This window comes from Odocoileus virginianus, chromosome 14, assembly GCF_023699985.2.
Source record: "Odocoileus virginianus isolate 20LAN1187 ecotype Illinois chromosome 14, Ovbor_1.2, whole genome shotgun sequence".
Classification (NCBI taxonomy): Eukaryota; Metazoa; Chordata; class Mammalia; order Artiodactyla; family Cervidae; genus Odocoileus; species Odocoileus virginianus.
In genome coordinates, this window is record NC_069687.1 from 21394758 (window position 1) to 21416662 (window position 21905).

A 21905-nucleotide genomic window follows, 5' to 3' on the forward strand; every position below is an offset into this window, starting at 1 on the left:
CTGCTGAGTTTTATCTTGAATTCCCATTTGAAAATGCAAACTCTGAAAAAAGCAACCAGAATCCTCCTGAACCTCAGAGCATTGATAACTGGAGCTGGTTTCAGGTTCTACAGATGTGTTTTCTACATACAGAAAAGGGAGTAATGTTCCCCAGCAGGTGTTAGACTTTAGGTGTGCTTCCTAAAGTTACACACGAACCCAAGTACCAACTTTTAGGACAGCTGGCTGTTTTCACAAGGTCCAATGGTGTTAGTTAGTGGCCAAGAGAGAAAAGTGGCAACTTCCTCCCTCCCAAGTGTGGGGTACTGTACAAAGGTGCCAGGAAGTGACCCTGGAAGGAGGAGGGGGAGGTTATCTTTCCCTGAAAGCTGTGTTTTCAGGCTGTACCAGAACACTGAGCTCTAAACCCTGCCAGGCTTCTCTGTCAATGGAATTCTCCAGGTAAGAATACTGAAATGGGTAGCCATTCCCTTCTCCAGGGGATCTTCTCAACCCAAGGATCAAACCCAGATCTCCTGTATTGCACACAGATTCTTTACTGTCTGAGCTACCAGAAAGCCCATCAAACTCCTAACCAAATGGGAAATGTCCATAGAAGCAGCCTGGGCACTGCTCAGCACGCAGGCATACCCACATTCCAAAACCTTAATTCTTCACTCTCCAGGTCTAGATCTGAATGATCCTGATGCCATCGCTCTAGGGAAGGCTGACCACATCTCTGTGAGATCTATTGAAACATCCTGGAGAGGGAAGTAACTACCTACTCCCCCACCAGGGGATGTCCACTGCAGATCTTTTCAGGGACCACCTGTCTTCAGATGCAAAATATTTTAAAAGACCTGGTACAGAAAGAGGGGGGGGTGGTAGGGGGTTGACTGACAGTTGGTAGAATAGTGTTTAATACTAACTCTGAACTGCTACTCACTTCCCCAGAAATGAGGCACTAGGTTTTTCCAAGGACCCCAAAATGTGCTATGCTGTGCTCAGTCACTTCAGTCATGTTTCTTTGCGACCCTATGGACTATAACCCACCAAGCTTCTCTGTACATGGGATTTTCCAGGTAAGAATACTGGAATGCATCGCCATGCCCTCCTTTAGGAGATCTTCCAGACCCAGGAATCGAACCAGTGTCTCCTGCATCTGCATTGCAGGAAGATTCTTTACTGCTGAGCCACCAGGGAAGATGACCCCAATATACATAACCTTCTAAAAGACTCCCAGAGCCTGAGGGCCAAATTCTTGAGTGATTACTGGTGATCCCCACTCCACCTTATCATAAAGGGCCAAGCCAAGGCAGCTGCCACCAAGTATCCCAATGCCATCACCAAGTCTTCAAATGAGGAGAGAGAGTCCAAACCAAAGGCACAAGCCCTATAAGAGAGAAAATCCCTTCCCCTGCTTACTAGGATTTTTATGACTTGTAGGCAGCTCACCCTTCTATTACAGTTATTACATCAAAGGCTCCAAGCCAAAGGAAGAGACTGGATGAAGCATGACTCTCAGGTTGATAAGGTCCAGAAGATCTTTCACTCTTTTTGAGAGAGCAACCCCGATGAACCAGATTTCATCTCCAATGATAAGGAGGCCCCAGTCAACTCTGAATCCAAAGAATTCTTGCAGAGTTTGTGCTCTTCCCCTTTGTGGGGACTTCCTATGGCATTCTGGAGGCCACGGAGAGGATAGACATGGTGCCCTCTGCTGGAGCTAGTAGGTGGGCAACCACCATCACTGGATCCTCACTCTAGATTTTGCTGATCGATTTCCCTCAAAATGCTCCATCTCATCCACTGATCTCCTCAGCCAGGTATGTGCTCATCCCCGTGGGGCCACCAGAATCACAGATTCAAATCAAGGTCTCATTTCTCCTCCCACAGTGTAGTCACCAGGCTTTAGACCATGGACTCTTGTGGAATTGCGAACTAGCTTACCAAACTTAGAAAGAAGCACAGTGGTTTATTCAAATATTTGCTCTTCAAGCTTTTAAACCATAAGTGCCCACCCCCCACTCCCACCCAGTGGATATATTTACCCTAAGCTCTGTTGTTGTTCAGTCGCCCAGTCGTGTTTGACTCGTTGCAACCCCATGGACCAGAAGAGGCCAGGCCTGTCTGTCCCTCATTATCTCCCCAAGTTTGCCTAAGTTCAAGTTCATTGCATCATTGATGCTGTCCAACCATCTTATCCTCTGACACCCTCTTCTCCTTCTGCCCTCAATCTTTCCCAGCATCAGGGACTTTCCCAACGATTCAGCTGTTTGCATCAGATGACCCAAAGACTGGAATTTCAACTTCAGTGTCAGTCCTTCCAGCAAGTACCCAGGGTTGATTTCGCTGCTCCAGTATTGCTTAATTTCTGGCCCTGAGGTCTCCAACCCTCAACACACACCTATGACTAGTCTTCTCCAAGAACTCCCTTGCTCATGTTTACAGGAAACTCCTACCCCTTTAACATTAAAAAGGATGTCATTCATGTACACTTACCAGAGAAATACTCTCTCTACTATTTCAATTTTTCAATGGTCTCTCCACACACTTGTGGCCCAGTTGAGGAATGGATTCTAGAATATGATCCTCCTATACTAGAGAGCCCAAGTGGGCAAACCCCAACTATACTGAGAGATCAGAATTACAGAAATTTTACTAGCCTGGATGATAGCCTAGTCCCAGCCATGAAGCTAAGGCCAATTGTGTGTGTTTAAATGTAACGACCTATTGTTTAATTTAAAAGTTCACTCTCTATAAATAACACTTGATAGAAATCTCCTCATTATCATTACTACCCTGAGATACAAAGATTTTATTATTTTATCCTTATTAAAAATAAAAGCTTGGGTTAAAGAACACCAACCTTAGAACTGAGCCAATTGTGTTTCCCAGCTCCACTGTATAACAAGAGTAGAAACTTGGGCAATTTTATTTAATTCTCACTTGTATTTCCTGATATATAAAATGGAGATGAAGCAGACGAATGGATAAGGAAGCTGTGGTATATATACACCATGGAATATTACTCAGCCATTAAAAAGAATTCATTTGAATCAGTTCTAATGAGATGGATGAAACTGGAGTCCATTATAGAGAGTGAAGTAAGCCAGAAAGATAAAGACCAATACAGTATACTAACGCATATATGTGGAATTTAGAAAGATGGTAATAATAACCGTATACACAAAACAGAAAAAAGAAACACAGAACAGACTTTTGGACTCTGAGGGAGAAGGCAAGGGTGAGTTATTTCGAGAGAACAGCATCAAAACATGTATATTATCAAGGGTGAAACAGATCACCAGCCCAGGTTGGATGCATGAGACAAGTGCTCGGGGCTGGTGCACTGGGAAGACCCAGAGGGATCGGGTGGAGAGGGAGGTGGGAGGGGGGTTCAGGATGGGGCATACATGTAAATCCATGGCTGATTCATGTCAATGTATGGAAAAAGCCACTACAATATTGTCAAGTAATTAGCCTCCAACTAATAAAAATAAATGGAAAAAAATAAAAATAAAATAAAATGGAGATGATAGTAGTACTTACCTTACAGAGTCATTGTGACACTTAAAGGTATATGTAAGACTTTGAACAAACTCTGGAATATTAGGCACATAAATGTTACTTAAAATTATCCTTATCATCATCATCTCTATCATATTAATCATTGCATGTGTGCTAAGTCGATTCAGTCATGTCAGATTCTTTGCCACCCCATGGGCTGTGGCCCACCAGGCTCCTTTGTCCATGGGATTCTCCAGGTAAGAATACTGGATTGGGTTGTCATTTCCTGTTCCAGGGGATCTTCCTGATGCATTGGCAGGCAAGTTCATTACTAATATCATAAATTAAACATAACCTTAATATTCTATATATAAGAACACAAATTAATGATATTCTTATTCATTGATATTTTAGGTCCTTATGTTTACTACTTAAGAGATGCATCACTATATTTTAAATGATATCGAGAACAACTTTGGCATTTGTTTTTATTCTTCTTACTTTTCAATAAAATTGGGAAAAAAATACATCAATGAAAGCATCAAGGCACAAAACTTAATTGTGTTCAATGTTTTATATTAATAAGGCATTGAGATAAACTTCACAAAGGAATGAAAACCTATTATGATTATCTTTAAATAAATTACTCATTTCAACAAGAATAAACCAGAAATGGAACTTTACTTATCCTATTCTTATCTCAAAGCTTATAAAAGTGTGCATCAAGTTTGCATTTCCTCCCATCATCTAAATGCTGTCTGCTCAGACTATCACTTTTGGAAGATGATGTAAAAAAGTTTCGATATATAGCTGGCATAATTGTGCATAGCTGCTGTCAAGAATTCCTAGGCAGAGACTGTCATCTTAAAAGGTTACTGTGACATTTCTAGAATATGCTTTTTCAAATATGAATGAAACATGTTGCCTTTTTGGTTGAGGGTAGAGAAGGCATGGAACCTGACATTTTCCACAGTGCCAAAATTAGAAAACAAAGTGTTTGAATGCCAAGATTAATCAATCACTCAACAAGTATTAATGTAATATCTATTTAGGTGTCCAATGCATTGGTGGGAACTAGCATTTTATCAGGTATAAGTGTTTAATCAAATGCAACCCCAAAATTAAGAAGTTGCTTTAATATAAATTAGGTCTAGCAATAGAATGTTCCATATGTTGGCACTGCTAAAGTGCCTACTCCTTTTTGAAAGACTATTTTCTTTGCTCAGAATCATTACAAAGGCAGAGATAAATTCTACCTGTAAAAAGGTTTAACTCTTTGAATAAACAAATATGAAAGTTATGCAGTTAAGATGTATACATATATCATCAATATGTTGTACACTTAAGCTTACACAATGTTATATATCAATTATATCTCAATAAAGATGGGAAAACATAAATTATAATTTCAAATAAATAACTTTGTAGTGCTAAAGCACTGCTCTTCTAAAAGAAAAGTAGAATATGCCAGAAGTACAATCAATCACTGTTTCACTGTTTTTCACAATGTTTCACTGACATTGACAAAATCATTTAGGAAAGATTTATTTTAAGCTATATTAATAATGGGGATAATGGAAATAAATGTAAACTGTAACACAGTGGCATAGATTTTACATATTGATTAAAAACTCATTTAAAATCTTCTTGATTGTAAAAAGAGAGAGGCAAAGATCATGGCAAGAGTCTTAGGAAAGCTTCTAAATATTTCACATTGTGTAGGAGGTTTGTTCAGATAAATTTGGGAATGAAGTTGCTGTGCTATTCTTCCTGTGGAGTTGTAAATGTCATGTTCCAAATTCAGGATAGTTCCACAGCTGGAAAAGAGCTTTGACGGGTTGTCTACCAGTTTTCTTTTATGTTCTTATTAATTATTAATTCTTTCTTATGTAAATCCTTTAATTTAATGAAAAATGTCTACTGCACTACTAATTTATGCATATTCTAAAAGAATCCCATCTATAATAGTAGTAGAAAGTAAGGTTAAACCAAGTAATTTTATTTGCTTTTTTAGTTTATTTTTGCTCTTACTAATTTGAGTTGTGAAATGAGCCTTTTCTCCTCTTCTTTTGCTTAGCTGGTTTCCACATCTGAAAATGACTTAGCTAGTTCCATGAAAGTAAATACAATATTTGTAATCTTAAAGAAATAAAGATAATTATGGAAAGTGGATGAAGAGTTTAATACATATAAAAAATATTTGAGTGGATGAAAAATTATAGATTTTGGGGGGAGTTTTGCTGGCTTATTTTATTTATTTGCTTTGAGTTCATATTTATCTATATTTTTATTTTTGTCTTTAACCATCAGTGTACCTTTGACTCCAAGTATCTTTGCCCATTTGCATTAATTCCCTCAGATCATTTTCTTTTTTTGGGTGAGTTCTTTATTCAGGGTTGTCTCCTGAGTTTGTGCTTGCATGTTCAGTATCCTCAGTCATGTCCCACTCTTTGGGGCCCTATTGTAGCCCACCAGGCTCCTCGGTCCATGGAATTCTGGAATACTGGCGTGTGTTACCATGCCCTCCTCCAGGGGATCTTCCTGACCCAGGGATTGAACCAGCACCTCCTGCATCTCCTGCATTGCAGGTGGATTCTTTACCGCTGAGCCAGGGAGGAAGTATCCATGCCTAGGTCAATTTTCAGGCTGTTCTCTTTGCATATCAGTAGCTTGGTATATTTTGGCAGTTTCAACAAGTGAGATATTTAAACGTAATCAAAAAAATACAAACAGAACTCTATGCTAGTAATCACAGACTATAGGAAACAAACAAAAAAAGAATACAAGAAAGAAGCAAATCAATCCAAACATTGAATGCCAGTGCCTTTTGGCAAAGAAGCAGGATAGTCTATCTCGGGGCTCAGGTCTTCTATTCCCTTTCATTATAATCTTTCTCAAAACTTTCCCTGATCAACTGTCCCTTAATTTGAGTTTTTTGCAATCTTAATTTCCTGAAAGTCATGTCCCAGACTCCAGTCACATCAGAACAGAACTTGAAAAGTTAGTAAGTTTTCTTCCTCTAGCACTTAATTTACTTTATGTTAATTCTCACTATTATAGTTTTCAGCACTTTGTAAATATTCCAAACACATTTACCATATAACTTCATTTAAAATATTGTTTTGCCTTTCTCAGATTTGTGTGTCCTTCTCTGCTTCTGTCTTTAATTTGATGTGATATGTTGTTTTGGTTGAGGTATATAATGAATATCTGGCCTCGCCCAGATAAGTAACTGGAAAAGAGAGAAGTATCTTAAAAGTCTTTTCAGATAATTATGGAAATTCTTCTTTGCTGTAATACTATACAAAAAATCAGTAAGTGGTAATTTCTTACAGGTGAGCTACAACGTTGAATCTGAAATCATATCAAAAGTAAATATATGACATAAAATTTTCATATTAAAATTTTTAAAATGATGCATCTCAAGTTTCCTAGAGCTATTAGCCAAGATAATCATTGGCTAATCAATATTTATCCTAAAACAATACTCAAGTACTAAGTACTTTATCAGTCTTGAAGTAAAATGGTTCCTGGTAAGTGAACAAAGAGACATCTCCTATAACCTTGAGTAGTTCACTATCTAAAAAGGAGGAGACAGAAATATCATAAGCATAATATGTACACGTATACATTTAAATTTTTAGTATAATAATGTGTGATAAGTAGCACAATATTTATGAATTCTTCTAAGTGTTTATTGAATTCCTAAACAGACAGATATATTCTGTTTATTGGACAGCACGATGAACAAAACACAAAATCCATAATGTCTTGAATTTCACATTCTATTTGAGAGAGACAGAAAATAATCAGAGTAACAAACCAGTCATATAACACACTAAAACGCTAGTGTTAGGGAGAAAACCACTACAGTGTAGGAGCAATGGGTCAGCCTAGGGAAATTCTATAAGTAAGGGTCACAAAGTGTTGGACACGACTGAGCGACTTTGGGCTTCCCTTATAGCTCAGGGCTTCCCTGATAACTCGGTTAGTAAAGAATCCACCTGCATTGTGGGAGATCTGGGTTCAGTCCCTGGGTTGGGAAGATTCCCTGGAGGAGGGAAAGGCTACCCACTCCAGTATTCTGGCCTGAAGAATTCCATGGACTGTATGGTCCATGGGATTGCAAAGAGTCCGACACGACTGAGGGACTTCCCATTAAGTGAGGTGGACAGGGAAGACCTGAATTAAAATAGCATTTCATAAAGAACCAGAGGAAAGTAAAGACACAGTGGGAGATAGAAGGAATGGCCACACACGCGAAGTCAGAGGGGAACAGCAAAGAGTGAGAGTAAATAAATGGGAGCTGGAGTAAATAAATGGGAGATGAGGTCAATAGTTCCGGAGAGGACTTTAGGACATTATAAGGAGCTTGCCTTCTACTCTTGAGTAAAATAAGGAAGGAGAGAGTTTAGAACCAGGGAACAATTAAATGGGAAATTCATTTAAAAAATATTTCTTTGATCTCAGTGCTGATGGTGGAGTGTGAGCGGGACAAGGTGATAGGAGAGAGAACAGTTAGGGAAGTTAAGTGCTGCTAATAATCAAGAAAGCAGGCGTTGATAGTTCAGGTCGGCAATGGAAATGGTGAAAAACAATGGGATTCTGTGTACGTCTTGAAGATGAAATGTTTTCAACTTCTTGGATGGGGAATTTGCCCAAAAAGGTATGGGCCACAACAACTAAAAAGTCTTGGTGTTGAATGAAGCATTGGAGTGAAGAAGGAAAGACTCAGTTGTCTCCAGCAGCTAAGCAAAATTAACCAGATGCTGTATCTTAACATTATTTTCATCCCACAGGATGTCCAAGCTGCAGCCCCCTCTCTCTAGGCCAAACCTGCACTCTCAGAGAGCAATAGGAAGGGCTGACAGCCAGGTGAAAGAGGACACCAAGGGTCTATTTTACCTCGAGCTCAGGAACAGGGGGCATTTATAGTCTGGAGGGGCTGCATGTGACTCAGGGAGGTTCCCTTCACTGCCACCAGCAACTGCAGCTAGCCTAGTTCTTCAGAGCCACCCAGGGGTGCCCACCCAGGCACAAGGCCACTGGGTAAGGAGCTACAATAGAGGGTAAGCCAGTGCCCACAGAGAGGGCTGTAGCTGGGGAAGGCATGGTGAAGGCATCTGTGTCCGACTCTTTGCTACCCTGTGGAGTGTAGCCCACACAGGATCCTCTGTCCATGGACTTTCCAGGCAAGAATACTGGAGTGGGTTGCCATTTCCTTCTCCATGGGAACTTCCCAACCCAGGGATTGAATCCAGGTCTCCTGAATTGCAGGCAGATGCTTTAACCTCTGAGCCACGAGGGAAGCCCTCACTGTCTTTCACTTTCACAGTAGATGTGTTGATAAATGAACCTGAATATGTAGACATCCCTAATTCTCAATTCTTAATCTTAAATTTATTTATTTTAGACTGTTCTAAACATCTAATTTTGCTGTGCTTAGTCGCTCAGTCATGTCCAATTCTGCAACCCCATGGACAGAGGAGCCTGGTGGGCTACAGTCCATTGGGATTCTCCAGGCAGGAATACTGGAGTGGGCTGCCATGCCCTCCTCCAGGGGATCTTCCCAATCCAAGAATCGAACCCAGGTCTCCCACATTGCTGGCAGATTCTTTACCACCTGAGCCACCAGGGAAATCCAAACATCTAATTACTCATGGTTTATATGTTTGAGTATACCAAAAATGTCTGGAACGCTTGCAGTTGTGTGACAATATCTACTTATATCCAGAGAAAAACTCAGACTAAGAGCATAACTTTATCATTACATAAATTTTCTTTGGTATTTTGTTGAAAATAGAAAAAGGGGAACTGATTAACTTAATCACCATTTCTAATGACCAAACATTTGTAAACCATTTTATTTCTCTTATCTGAATATTTAAAACATGAAAAAGGACAACAAAATAATTACTTTTCATCGTGCTTTAAAAAGTTAGTAATAGGGTTTTGTTACAAATTCTGTTTGGGTAACTATTTTACACCTCCCCCCATTTGCATTAGTAGAGGAGTTACATGCATATATAAAAATTACATATGATTATTAATATTACATCTCTAGTATCTAGAATATTCTGATTTTTATAATAAGTGATCAAAATAATTGATGCATGAAGGAATAGGTGCATAGTTGTCTCATAAAATCAGCATGTCACTGAGAGACATTTTTTCCCCACTATAAAAGAAATTGTAGACATAGAATAATCTGTATATTGGGCATGCCTTTGGGAGAGCATAGTGTAAGAGAAACTTACAGTCTGAGCCCATGATTGTAGGTATACTTTTTTTAGTTTCAGAATCTCCAAGAAATTAATTATACAACACATCACCTTCATTATCAAAAAATATTAGAGTATCTGATGCCAAGGACTGTCTCAATACATTTAAAAATGATTTCTGTGCAATATAGATTTTATATTGCCAAAGAAGCCTGTTAATCAATCTCTTTAAAAAAGAATTTTTATAAGCCTGGTTTGAATGATGCTAGAGCTCACTGATTCTTAAAATATATACAAATTGGATGACAAAGTAAATGGCAGAGCAAGTTACTGTCAGTCTGAAATTATCTCAATGAGGATAATTATAAATATTCTAATAAGAATTTTAATTATTGACATATAATATTAATAAAAATAACTAATGCTGGAACTCTTTAAACTACTTTTCAATCAAATGAATACTATAGTTTGAACATAACTAATGCAAAATGCTCATGAGATATACTTTCTTTTATCTTTTCCGTTTTTTGCTGATTTTCTTTGAATAAAGCATTTTCTCTTTAGTTCTGCATATATGATCAAAAATTCTTTTCTCCCTTAAATTTTGTCTTTCTGACAATCAACTTTCTGAGTGTGAGAATGGGTTCTTGGAATATAGGAAGCTGACCAACTTAGGCTTTCCTGTGGTCTGATGTGTCACTTAGCTTTTTAATGTAACTGTAATTTTAATTAAAACACATGGGTTGTTTTTCTTTCATGATTATATTACTATGAAAACTAAAACCTCTGTGGTCAGAGGGATGTACGTCTTTTAGCCTGGAAGCTGGGGGAAAAATATCATTCAAGAATATTGAAAAAATTAATTCCGCATTAAGGGTATGTCAATATTGCCCTCTAACTCACTCCAAAAGCATACCATTTTCACTAATTGGAAAGCACACAGATCTTTGGTATTGTTTACGATAAACTCGGCAGGGGATGTGACTTCCTAGTGTAGACCCAACAAAGTGCTCCATTTATGAATAAATCATGTTTGGATCTTGAGAAAAGAGGCATCAGTTAGTGGTAGTTGGCTTCCCTGAATCTCAGGAACTCTGGATAATTAAGAGTCAGTACTTCTTTTCCTTTCTATTCAATCATTCATTGACAGAAAAACAGACTTTGTTACAAATATGTAATATGTAATGGATTTCTGGAAACTTTACATAATTACATTGCTGTATCTTAATGGAATATTCAGCATTATTACTATCATTACGAGCATTTCAAAGTCACTGTGGGAGGTAAGCATATTTTCCATTAAAAGATTATTTCAGTATGAAATCTGTCTGAACTATTATTGCCCATAAACCTGAATAGCACAAATGTCATACAAAAATAAGAAAACGTTTCATTCTTTCAGATTTTATTTTAGTGAGTTAAAACAAAATGAAATGACAGCATTGCTGGTGTTTGGGGATATTTAGCATAAAGAAGGCCATGTTTTAAATTTTATTACATGGTAAATTTTTAGGTGATCAGTAAATGACAATCACTTTTAATGTGAAGGATTTTTCACATATCACAGAATAGTAAGACTGATTGGAAAAATAATCCTTATGTAAATCATATGATTTGGTTACTCAATAGTAATTATAACAACTTTGTGTTCTTACCTGCATTCAGTGTAATTTTGTACCAAAATATTTAGTCCCTGGAGAAGGCTTTCTTCCTAGGGGGGAAAAAAAGAAGCTAGAGACAAGGTAGTTGTAAAAACTGGTTTATTTTTTAAAAATAAATACAAAAATATAAATATAAAACATTAGCAGATAGAATTTGATGAAATGAAATTGCACAAACGTTTGTATACCAGGTTGCATATCACATCTACTAACACCACATGTACATGTTTTTGTTTTTGTTTTTTAATTTAATGTACAGAACAGGATATACTTTAAAATTTTTCTTCACCTTTTTAAAAGCTTCATTTGCAAGGGCAGGGCATATACCTAACAGAAGCGGCTTGTCTGTGAGGTTGTTTAAGGGAGGACTATCCTGTTCATGATTCTGAAATTATCTTTTATTTCCTAAGATGGACGACACTAAATTTCCATAGCTTTGGCTCTTGGAAGTGATTAAATAAAATGTCGTATATATTCCATGAGACATCCTACAGGGAAGAATTAATGTAATTAATGAACAAATTAAAAAGGAAATGGGGAAAGAAAACTGTGCTGAGTGGCAGGAAAATTCTCCTGGAATATCAAACATTGTGAAGTGGGGACGGTGTGGGTCAAGTTAACTTCCTCTTGCCGGAGCAGAGCAGACATCCTAGGTTAAGCGTCTTTGTCGCTTTCCCCGCCGCCGTACATCTCTGCCAGCTTGTTAAACCGAGGGCCCCATTCTCGGAGGTAATCGTAGTTTTGGTCTCCGTCAGTGGTACCTGATTCCAAGGAACTGAGAGACTCGGCGATGGAGTCGTTCCCTTCGTAGGCGTAGGTAGCGAGCGAGTCGTAGGGGGGCGCCGTGGGATCCAGGTCGTGCTCCTTGAGCCTTTCATTGATGAAATCCCGGACGTCCGCGTTATCCGGGGCCGTCGGAGTCCTCCGGGGGATAAATAAGGTTTCTGGAATAATATCTCGCCGCAGCTTTTTTTCCTCAATAGCGGCCGGATTCCTCAAGGTGCCGATATCAAAGGCCTGAGTGTCCTCCTCTCCTCCACCTTCATCATTATAGCTCACGATGTTGTCTCTGATGTCTTCTTTAGACAAGATCAGAGGCTCTTTTTTCCGCTGTCTTTTCAGAGCTGCGAACAGTACTACTATAACTTCAGAAAAGAAAAAGAAAAAAAAAAAGGTGCATTAGAGATCCGTCTGAAACACTCTATAAATAACAAGGGGAGGTATTATAAACGAGTTTAAGTTATTTAGGTTTTTCTGGAACAGGTTAGAATTTAGAATTAATTTTGCACTTCCCTAATTTTTTTTTTTTTTTTTGCAGGGTTGGAGGGGGCCATGGTGAGAGGAGAGGGGAGTGTTGAAGGATTTACTAGCATGGTTAGAGTTTAAGAGCAGTGATTCTGAATTATTTTTAAAGCAATGTGTAAGAGTTTTTGAAATATTGTGACTTGCCCATTTTTCTAAGAACTGTTTAAAGATAGTTCCTGATGGTAGATAACATTTATATTTTGCATTAAATAGTGACATAAGATGTTGTATAAAAAAGACCCAAATCAAATTCAGTTTCAAATAAAACAACCAAGAAGGGCAAACATACGCCCATAGTTTTACATTTGTATGCAATATTAAAAAGGCAGCTTTCTTCACAAGATATAAAGTATTCATATCTGTTAAATAGCTTTGATGATGGATCTATGTACTTTTTTTTTCTTGCGCTATTCCTGGAGCACCTTAATTACTGGGGGGAGGGGGGGAGACCACATTATTTAGACATCATTGGCTTAGACATTTACCAGATTTTCCATGGAAATATATATGACTCATGAGATTAAAGAAAATGCTGGATCACATGATGGCAAAGAGTAAATTCAAATTTCTACGCTGAATTAACTACAAAAATCATATATGAACCTCATCTCGCCTGTTTGCTCAGTCTCTCAGTCCTGTCCAAACTTTTCAGCCCCAAGGACTGCAGTACCCCAGGCCTCCCGGTCCATCACCAACTCCCAGAGTTTACTCAAACTCACATGTATTGAGTGGTGATGCCATTCTACCATCTCATCCTCTGTCATCCCCTTCTCCTCCCGCCTTCACCAGCATCAGGGTCTTTTCAAATGAGTCAGTTCTTCTCATCAGGTGGCCAAAGTATTGGAGTTTCAGCTTCAGCATCAGTCCTTCCAATGAATAGTCAGGACTGATTTCCTTTAGGAACTCCTTGCAGTGCAAGGGACTCTCAAGAATCTTCTCCAGCACCACAGTTCTAAAGCATCAATTCTTCGGTACTCAGCTTTCTTTATAGACCAGCTCTCACATCCACACATGACTACTGGAAAAAACATAGCTTTGACTAGACGGACCTTTGTTGGCAAAGTAATGTCTCTGCTTTTTGATATGTTGTCTAGATTGGTCATGACATTTCTTCCAGGGAGCAAGCGTCTTTTAATTTCATGGCTTCAATCACCATCTGCACTGATTTTGGAGCCCCCCAAAATAAAATCTCTCACTGTTTCCATTTCTTCCCATCTATTTCCCATGAAGTGATGGGACCAGATGCCATGATCTTAGTTTTCTGAATGTTGAGTTTTAAGGCAACTTTTTCCACTCTCCTGTTTCACTTTCATCAAGAGGCTCTTTAGTTCTTCTGCACTTTCTGCCATAAGGGTGGTGTCATCTGCATATCTGAGGTATTTCTCCTGGCAATCCTGATTCCCGCTTGTACTTCATCCAGCCCAAAATTTCTCATGATGTACTCTGCATATAAGATAAAAAAGCAGGGTGACAATATACAACTTTGACTTACTCCTTTTTCCAATTTGGAAACAATCTGTTGTTCCATGTCCAGTTCTAACTGTTGCTTCCTGACTTGCATACAGGTCAGGTGGTCTGGTGTTCCCATATCTTTCAGAATTGTCCACAGTTTATTGTGATCCACAGTCAAAGGCTTTGGCCTAGTCAATAAAGCAGAAATAGATGTTTTCTTGGAACTCTCTTGCTTTTTTGATGATCCAATGGATGTTGGCAATTTGATCTCTGGTTCCTCTGCCTTTTCTAAAACCAGCTTGAACATCTGGAAGTTCACAGTTCACATATTGCTGAAGCCTGGCTTGGAGAATTTTGAGCATTACTTTACTGGTGTGTGAGATGAGTATAATTGTGTGATACTTTGAGCATTCTTTGGCATTGCATTTCTTTGGGATTGGAATGAAAATTGACCTTTTCCAGTCCTGTGGCCACTGCTGAGTTTTCCAAATTTGCTGGCATTATGAGTGCAGCACTTTCACAGCATCATCTTTTAGGATTTAAAATAGCTCAACTAGAATTCCATCACCTCCACTAGTTTTGTTCATAGTGATGTTTCCTAAGGTCCACTTGAATTCACATTCCAGTATGTCTGGCTCTAGGAGAGTGACCACACCATCGTGATTACCTGGGTCATGAAGATCTTTTTTGTGTAGTTCTTCTGTGTATTCTTGCCACCTCTTCTTAATATCTTCTGCTTCTGTTAGGTCTGTACCATTTCTGCCATTTATTGAGCCCATCTTCACATCAAATATTCCCTTGGTATCTCTAATTTTCTTGAAGAGATCTCTAGTCTTTCCCATTCTATTGTTTCCTCTATTTCTTTGCATTGATCATTGAGAAGGGCTTTCTTATTTCTCTTTGCTATTCTTTGGACCTCTGCATTCAAATGGGTATATCTTTCCTTTTTTCCCTTGCCTTTTGCTCGAAGGGCTTAAACAGACCTTGTGTGCACCAGGACCCAGAGACCCCACAGAGACTGAGACAGACCTGTGGTTGAGTGTCTCCTGAGGAGCTATGGGTCAGTGGTGGATTGCTGCAGGGACAGGGGCGTTAGTTACAGCATATCTGGGTGTGGCATAAGCCCTCTTGAAGGAGGTCACCATTAAACCCAGCATAGAGCCACCAGAACTTACACAGGACTGGGGAAACAGAGCCTTGGAGGGCACAAACAGAACCCTGTGCACCAGGACCCAGGAGAAAGGAGCAGTGACCCCACAAGAGACTGACCCAGACTTGCCTTTGAGTGCCCAGGAGTCTCTGACAGAGGTGTGGGTTGGCAGTGGCCTGTTGCAGGGTTGGGGGCACTGAGTGTAGTAGTGCCTATGTGGGACCTTTAGACGGAGGTCACCATTATCTTCATTACCTCCACCATAGTTTGGCTGGAGATCAATAACAGGGAGGGAACACAGCCCCACCCATCAACAGAAAATGAATCTCAACTAGATGCATCTTAATAACGAGTATAGATCCACAAGTAGAGGTTTGTGTCACTCACACAGGATATTTCCCTACTCCTATGGGAGGGTTTCAATAATAATACACTTATTACTTTTGTAATCATAATAATGGTAAAAGTATGAAAGGAGAAAGTTAAAATCAATTTCCCATTGGGTGTGTTAGTTTCCCACCCTCATTCAGTATTCCAAAACATTTTGATCATAATCCTTTAAAAATTATGATTTGGAAAAACAGGTGTGAATTCAATTAGATGAGGAAAGGAAGGGAAAATATCTTACCAGGTACTTACATGAATACATATATATTCTTAACCTCATTAGAACAAACATTTAAAGGATATTGGATTTATTACAGGTCTAGACTTAATGAAGTAAACTGAAAGTCACTCAGTCATGTCCGACTCTTTGCAACTATACAGTCCATAGGATTCTCTAGGCCAGAATACTAGAGTGGGTAGCCTTTCCCTTCTTCAGGGGATCTTCCCAACCCAGGGATCAAACCAGGATCTCCTGCATTGCAGGTGGATTCTTTACCAACTGAGCTATCAGGGACTTAATGTATCTCCTACAAATTCACATATTAAAGCCTAAATATATTCCCAATGTGATGGTGCATAGAGGTGCAGTCTTTGGGACCTAGTTAGATCATGGAAGTAGAACCCTCATGAGTGAGTGGGATTAGGGTTCTTATAAAAAGGGACACAATGACTTCCCTGGTGGTTTAGTGAATAGGAGTCTGCCTGTCAATGCAGGGGACACAGATTCAGTTCCTGGTCTGGGAGGATTCCACATACCATGGAGCAACTAGGCCTGGGTACCACAGCTAATGAACCTGCTCTCCCGAGAGCCTGAAACAAGAGAAGCCAACACAATGCAAAGCCCAAACACCACAGCTAGAGAGCAGCCTCCACTTTCCGCAACTGGAGAAAGTCCCCATACGGCAATGAAGACCCAGCACAATCAAAAATAAAATCAATAAATGAAGTAATTTTAAAAATAAATAAATGAAATTTTAAAACTTAAAAGAACAAATGAGGCACGAGAGAGATGATTACTGTCTTCCATGTGAGGATATAAGATGAGACAGCCATCCATGAAAGAGGAAGTGTGCCCTCACCAGACATAAAATATTGGACTCGATCTTGAACTTCCCTCTCTCCAGACTCTGAGAAATAAATTTCTGTGGTTCAAGCTACCAGTCTAAGGCATTCTGGTGTAGCAGCCTGAACAAAGGAAATTATATTATTATGTAAAGTGGCATTAAGTTATGTTTTTCTCTTTTATTAACTTAGAACTGTAAGACTTCTAGCCCTCAAGCTGGTCTAAGAGAGCAAACAAGGGGCTTTTTAAAATGCAACAAAAAGGAAAGTTTTAATCCATTGACAACTGTTCTTGACCTTCAAAGTGATTAAAAAATAAATAGGCCACCACCAAGAGAAAGAAACTGTTTATTCTACAAGTTTTTGAGAAAATATGACCTTTTATTTTGTCTAAATTCATAATTTGTGCCCACACATAAACTTGCGATCTAATGATTTAAAACCTCAGACAGCTTGTTATCAACTAAATAATCTTACACAGTAAAAAAGTTTCTAATAATGAGGATAATTAAATTTACTAAGACTGGCTTCAAAATCCTAGTTCATTTCACTGCTTCTTAAAATGTCAGGTACAGTGTTTTTTTTTATTAGGGTCACAGGAATACTCACAATAGTTTTAAGATAATGCAACTAAACAGTAAGCAATCTGATTTTTAATTCAAAAGCAGTTATAAAGCAATTTTCTCTGGGTTATAGAATCAAATATTGTCCTTTTAGGGACAAGTGAACCAGATAAAGGGTTTTGTTAACATTCAACAGTAAAGAGGTATCATAGTGAGGACTTCATCCAACTATAATAAGAAAAAAAGTAGAAATAAATTTTACTGAAAAACTATGTACACAATGACAACAGTGAGGTGCCTGGCCTTGACTTAGCCACTCAGAAATTGTGTAACCTTGCAAAAGGTTTTAAATATCTCCAACTTTCAGTTTCATTATTTAAGAATGACAGGTCATGACTTCATCTGATCAGATGTATTTTAATATAAACAACAGTCTTGGTTAATTGATATCTGGCTTACCCTCGGGGGTTAGTTTTGGGGGAAATATTTTAATAGACGGGCTTTCTTAGTGGCTCAGCAGCAAAGAATCTGCCTGCAGTGCAGGAGACCAGGGTTCGACCCCAGTGTTGGGAAGATCCCCTGGAGAAGGAAATGGCGGCCCACTCCAGTATTCTTGCCTGGGAAATTGCATGGACAGAGGAGCCTGGCAGGCTACATTCTATAGGGTCACAAAGCGTCAGACACAACTGAGACACTACCACTTTCAATTTCTTCACTACAAAAGCTTTAGAGGGATTCCATCTTGGTTATTTCCCCCAATCAAGGGGAACTTAGGACTTAGCAACTAAACAACAACAACAGCAATTTTAATAGAAACACTTCTTACAGACACAGTGAAGTGAGCCATCTAGGCAATAAGCACATTTTCCCTAAGCTTTCTTACCCAGCAGAATGATGATGCAGAGGAGAATGGCGATCAAGGCCCCTGTGCTAAGTCCAGCAGGCAGGAGCAGGGCCTCGGCGCTGCAGGACTGCATGTTGCCTTGGCTGTCGCAGGCACACACTCGGATGGTGAGTGTGCCCGTGCTGCTCTGAATCGGGTAATCGTTGTCCGAAATCACCACGGGCAAGAGGTAAGTGCTTATTTCATGTCTATTGAATCCATTTTTTCTGGTTAAAATTCTGGCAGTGTTATCTAAAATAAATTTTGACATATTAAAAATAGCTGGGGACAGTGGGTTTGTCTCATCCTGATCACCATGGCTTAACACATAAATATGATAAAAATAAAAAGGTGTCTTTTTAAAACACAAAATTGTTATCAAATGTATACACGACAATTTGGATATAGATAAGATAAATAAGCTAGTTTGAGGAGTCAAGGCAATTCAAATATAAATAAAATAAATAAGATAGTTTGAGGACTCTAATAGCATGTTTACTTATTAAATGTTTAACTGATTCTCACACATGTTCAGAATGGTGGATTTTTATAACCAGATCATTCATCAAGACTATAGTAGAAGTGAAGTCGCTCAGTCATGTCCGACTCATTGCGACCCCTTTGACTATAGCCCACCAGGCTCCTCCATCCATGGGATTTTCCAGGCAAGAATACTGGAGTGGGTTGCCATTTCCTGCTCCAGGAGATCTTCCCAACCCAGGGATTGAACCTGAGTCTCCCGCATTGTAGGCAGACGCTTTACCATCTGAACCACCAGGGAAGTCTCGAGATGGTAGCATATGGTTTTTCAGAGTTTTCAAAAAACATAAAGTATTATGCATACCAAAGAAAAAAATCATAGTAAATGGTTTTTGTTTACAAATGTATGTGTCCACACACAAAACACACATTAATCTTAATACTCATGAAGAAAAATATTAGGTAGTAGCACTTTTAGAATCAATAATACAGTCAAAAACTTTCAGAAGTCCCAATATATGAAGAACAGTGAGCTAATTACTTAATATTTTTGAGCTTAGATTTCCACCCATTAAAATTAATCCATTGCATAACTTAAATAGCTGGTGGAAGACACTAATGTAAGAGTGCCTGACAGACATACTGAAAGAAGTAGGGACTTAATCTAGCTACATCCTACTACCTAGTACATTGCTACTGATATTTCCTTTATCTGATAACTCATCCAGTATCCTCAAACTTGGGTTGTGAGTTAATAATATTTCTTCTAGCTCTACATAACAAATACTGGAAAATAAATATACATGGATGATAATTTCACACTCTGTCCAATGTGCTGGGTCTTGTTTAGCCACCCCACAGGACTGTTTAAGATGCCAATGTAGGTAAGGGAATGTTAGGCAATTGCTAAATCAAACAAGAAGCATAGCAAAATTGTAAAAGTAGAGAAGTGACAATATTTTTGCAATATATTGGTTGAACATAACGTAATCATTTCCTAAATTTTAGCAAGAAGTTAAATCTTACTACATCAGTAGATTACTACATAAGCTAGGAAGTAGACTAGCAAAACAGATATGCACATGCAAATTTAAAAAATCAAATGTAATCCTGATAATTTTGTGATTTTGATTTCTCTTACAATAAGTGTTAGGATACAACTCTTCCTTTCACAAACCTACACTAAAATAAATCATTTATATGCATATGAGTATTTTTATACTCTTCTTGCTTAGACTTTTAACTTTTCAAAAATTTCAAAATCGTAATTTTGCCTATAATAGTTTTGATACGTTAAAGAGCCAAAAGAAGTTTTACAATCCACCTGCAATGAGGGAGACGTGGGTTTGATCCCTGGATTGGGAAGATCCTCTGGAGAAGGGAAAGGCTACCCACTCCAACATTCTGGCCTGAAGAATTCCACGGACTGTACAGTCCATGGGGTCACAAAGAGTCAAACACGACTGAACGACTTTCAGTTTAGCCATTCTATACAAATCATTTTATTAAGTATTCAGAAAATCATCATATAATAAAGCTTTTGATCTGTAAATTAGTGAAAAGTGAGAGATTCTTAATCATGGGATACCAAGTGTAGTATCAAGAGGCAGGAAATATATTTTTAAAAAGATGGAGAATTAAAAGATTTTTAAGATGAGGTTATAGATAAATGCAAGGGTATCTTCTCAAGAAGATCAACTTTAAGATCATGTCTGTCATTGGAATTTCTTTCAAAATTCACCCATTAAGAGAAAATAGTGAATTTATGCAAGATTAAATCAAATATTCCATCAGACTTTACTGGTATTCTAGTTAGTTATGTTCAGGTTTGTATTCATATGGCTTTAGCCATAGGATCAGAAACTCTACCTACTATAGGAAAATGGTACTATTTATCAGAAATTAATTAAGATTAGCCTTGAATTGTTTCCCCAGTTACTGTGAAATGCTTTGATAAGACAGTACTATTTCAAGTCTCTATTCCTTTTTAAAATTGAGAGGTGGCTTGTTGAGATCCAGGGCTCAGTTTAACAAGAATATAAAACAAGTTAAAATACAATTAGAAAGAGGTTCAATATTGTCAACTCAGGACAAAGAATGCCACATCTAAATTCTATGTTTAAGTTACCAGATTCAACAAATTAAAATGATGGGTGTTGTTTTCCTGAAATTCAAATGTAATTGGGCATTTTGCATTTTATCTACCAAGTCTATGTTAATTTTTCCAATCCAATTATTTTAGGTGTCCAGAGGGGTAGAATGGCTTCCCTGATGGCTCAGGCAGTAAAGAATCTGGCTGCACTGCAGGAGACCCAGGATCCATTCCTGGGTCAGGAAGATCCCCTGGAGAAGGGAATAGGAACCGGCTTCAGTATTCTTGCCTGGAGAATCCCATGGACAGAGGAGCCTGGCAGGCAAAGTAGTCCATGGGGTCTCAAAGAGTCAGACAGGACTGAATGACTAACACACAGAGGGACAGAAAACACAGACATTTCAGAAGCTCAAATTTAGTAAACAGATGTTACCAACTGATGCACTCTCTTCAACTGATTTGTGCAAAAATCCTATGATATTAAAAATGAGTAGTTGCTCAACGTAAAACTATCCATTATCCTAAACTGCTTTCTGACATTCTGAAAGCCAACCAGATGTACTATAGCAACCTCCCTCTGCCAGTATACATATATGGAAGGTATTGTACATATGCCAATGTAGTTATTATATTTCTTGCAAGAATATATAATTATATCTATAGCAGCTCTAGAACAACATGCCTGTTTCACTTCTGCTTTTGTTTTTTAAAGAACTCAATAAACATGTTTAGTACTTTTGATCACATATAAAATGCATATGTTATATAGGAAAATAGTGTATCTTGTCTTGCCAACGATGTTTATGTACTCAATTCCCTCACAGGCTAACGTGGCTGCTTTTTTCTTTCTTTCTTTTCTTTTTTTTTTCTTTTGTCTCTTCTAGGCCTTTAGACTTTGGTGAATCTGTTGCTGCTAAATCTCATTGAAGTTTCCACAAGAGTCTCACCAAGACATTCATTTTCCTGTGTGTTCCACTATTTTGTTATAAGAACTGATTATTTCTGACCTTTCTGAAGTTTGCAAGATCCAGTCTTTTCATTAATACCCATATACTATCTTCTTTCATGTATTTTATGATTTAAAATTCAACAGTGTAAATTCTGTTAAGAAATTACCAAATATCTTATTAAAAATGTAATGAAAACAAACCTTTGCAAAT

At 38.3% G+C, this 21905-nt stretch overlaps 1 protein-coding gene across 5 annotated transcripts in view; it reads right to left on the reverse strand.

Moving 5' to 3' along the window:
- Window positions 1-11453: 11453 nt before the first annotated feature.
- Window positions 11454-21905, reverse strand: part of LOC110143638 (cadherin-10) — a 183088-nt gene continuing 172636 nt past the window's right edge. For 3 of the 5 annotated variants that reach the window (XM_020903293.2, XM_020903292.2, XM_070476520.1), the window contains 2 exons: window positions 18174-18425; window positions 11454-12516 (listed from right to left, as the gene is read on the reverse strand). In XM_020903293.2, coding sequence (XP_020758952.2) covers window positions 12026-12516; window positions 18174-18425 — 743 coding nt within the window. In that variant the 3' untranslated portion in view covers window positions 11454-12025. The remainder of the gene's footprint in view (window positions 12517-18173; window positions 18426-21905) is intronic. The other 2 variants (XM_070476521.1, XM_070476522.1) reach the window with 2 other exon arrangements.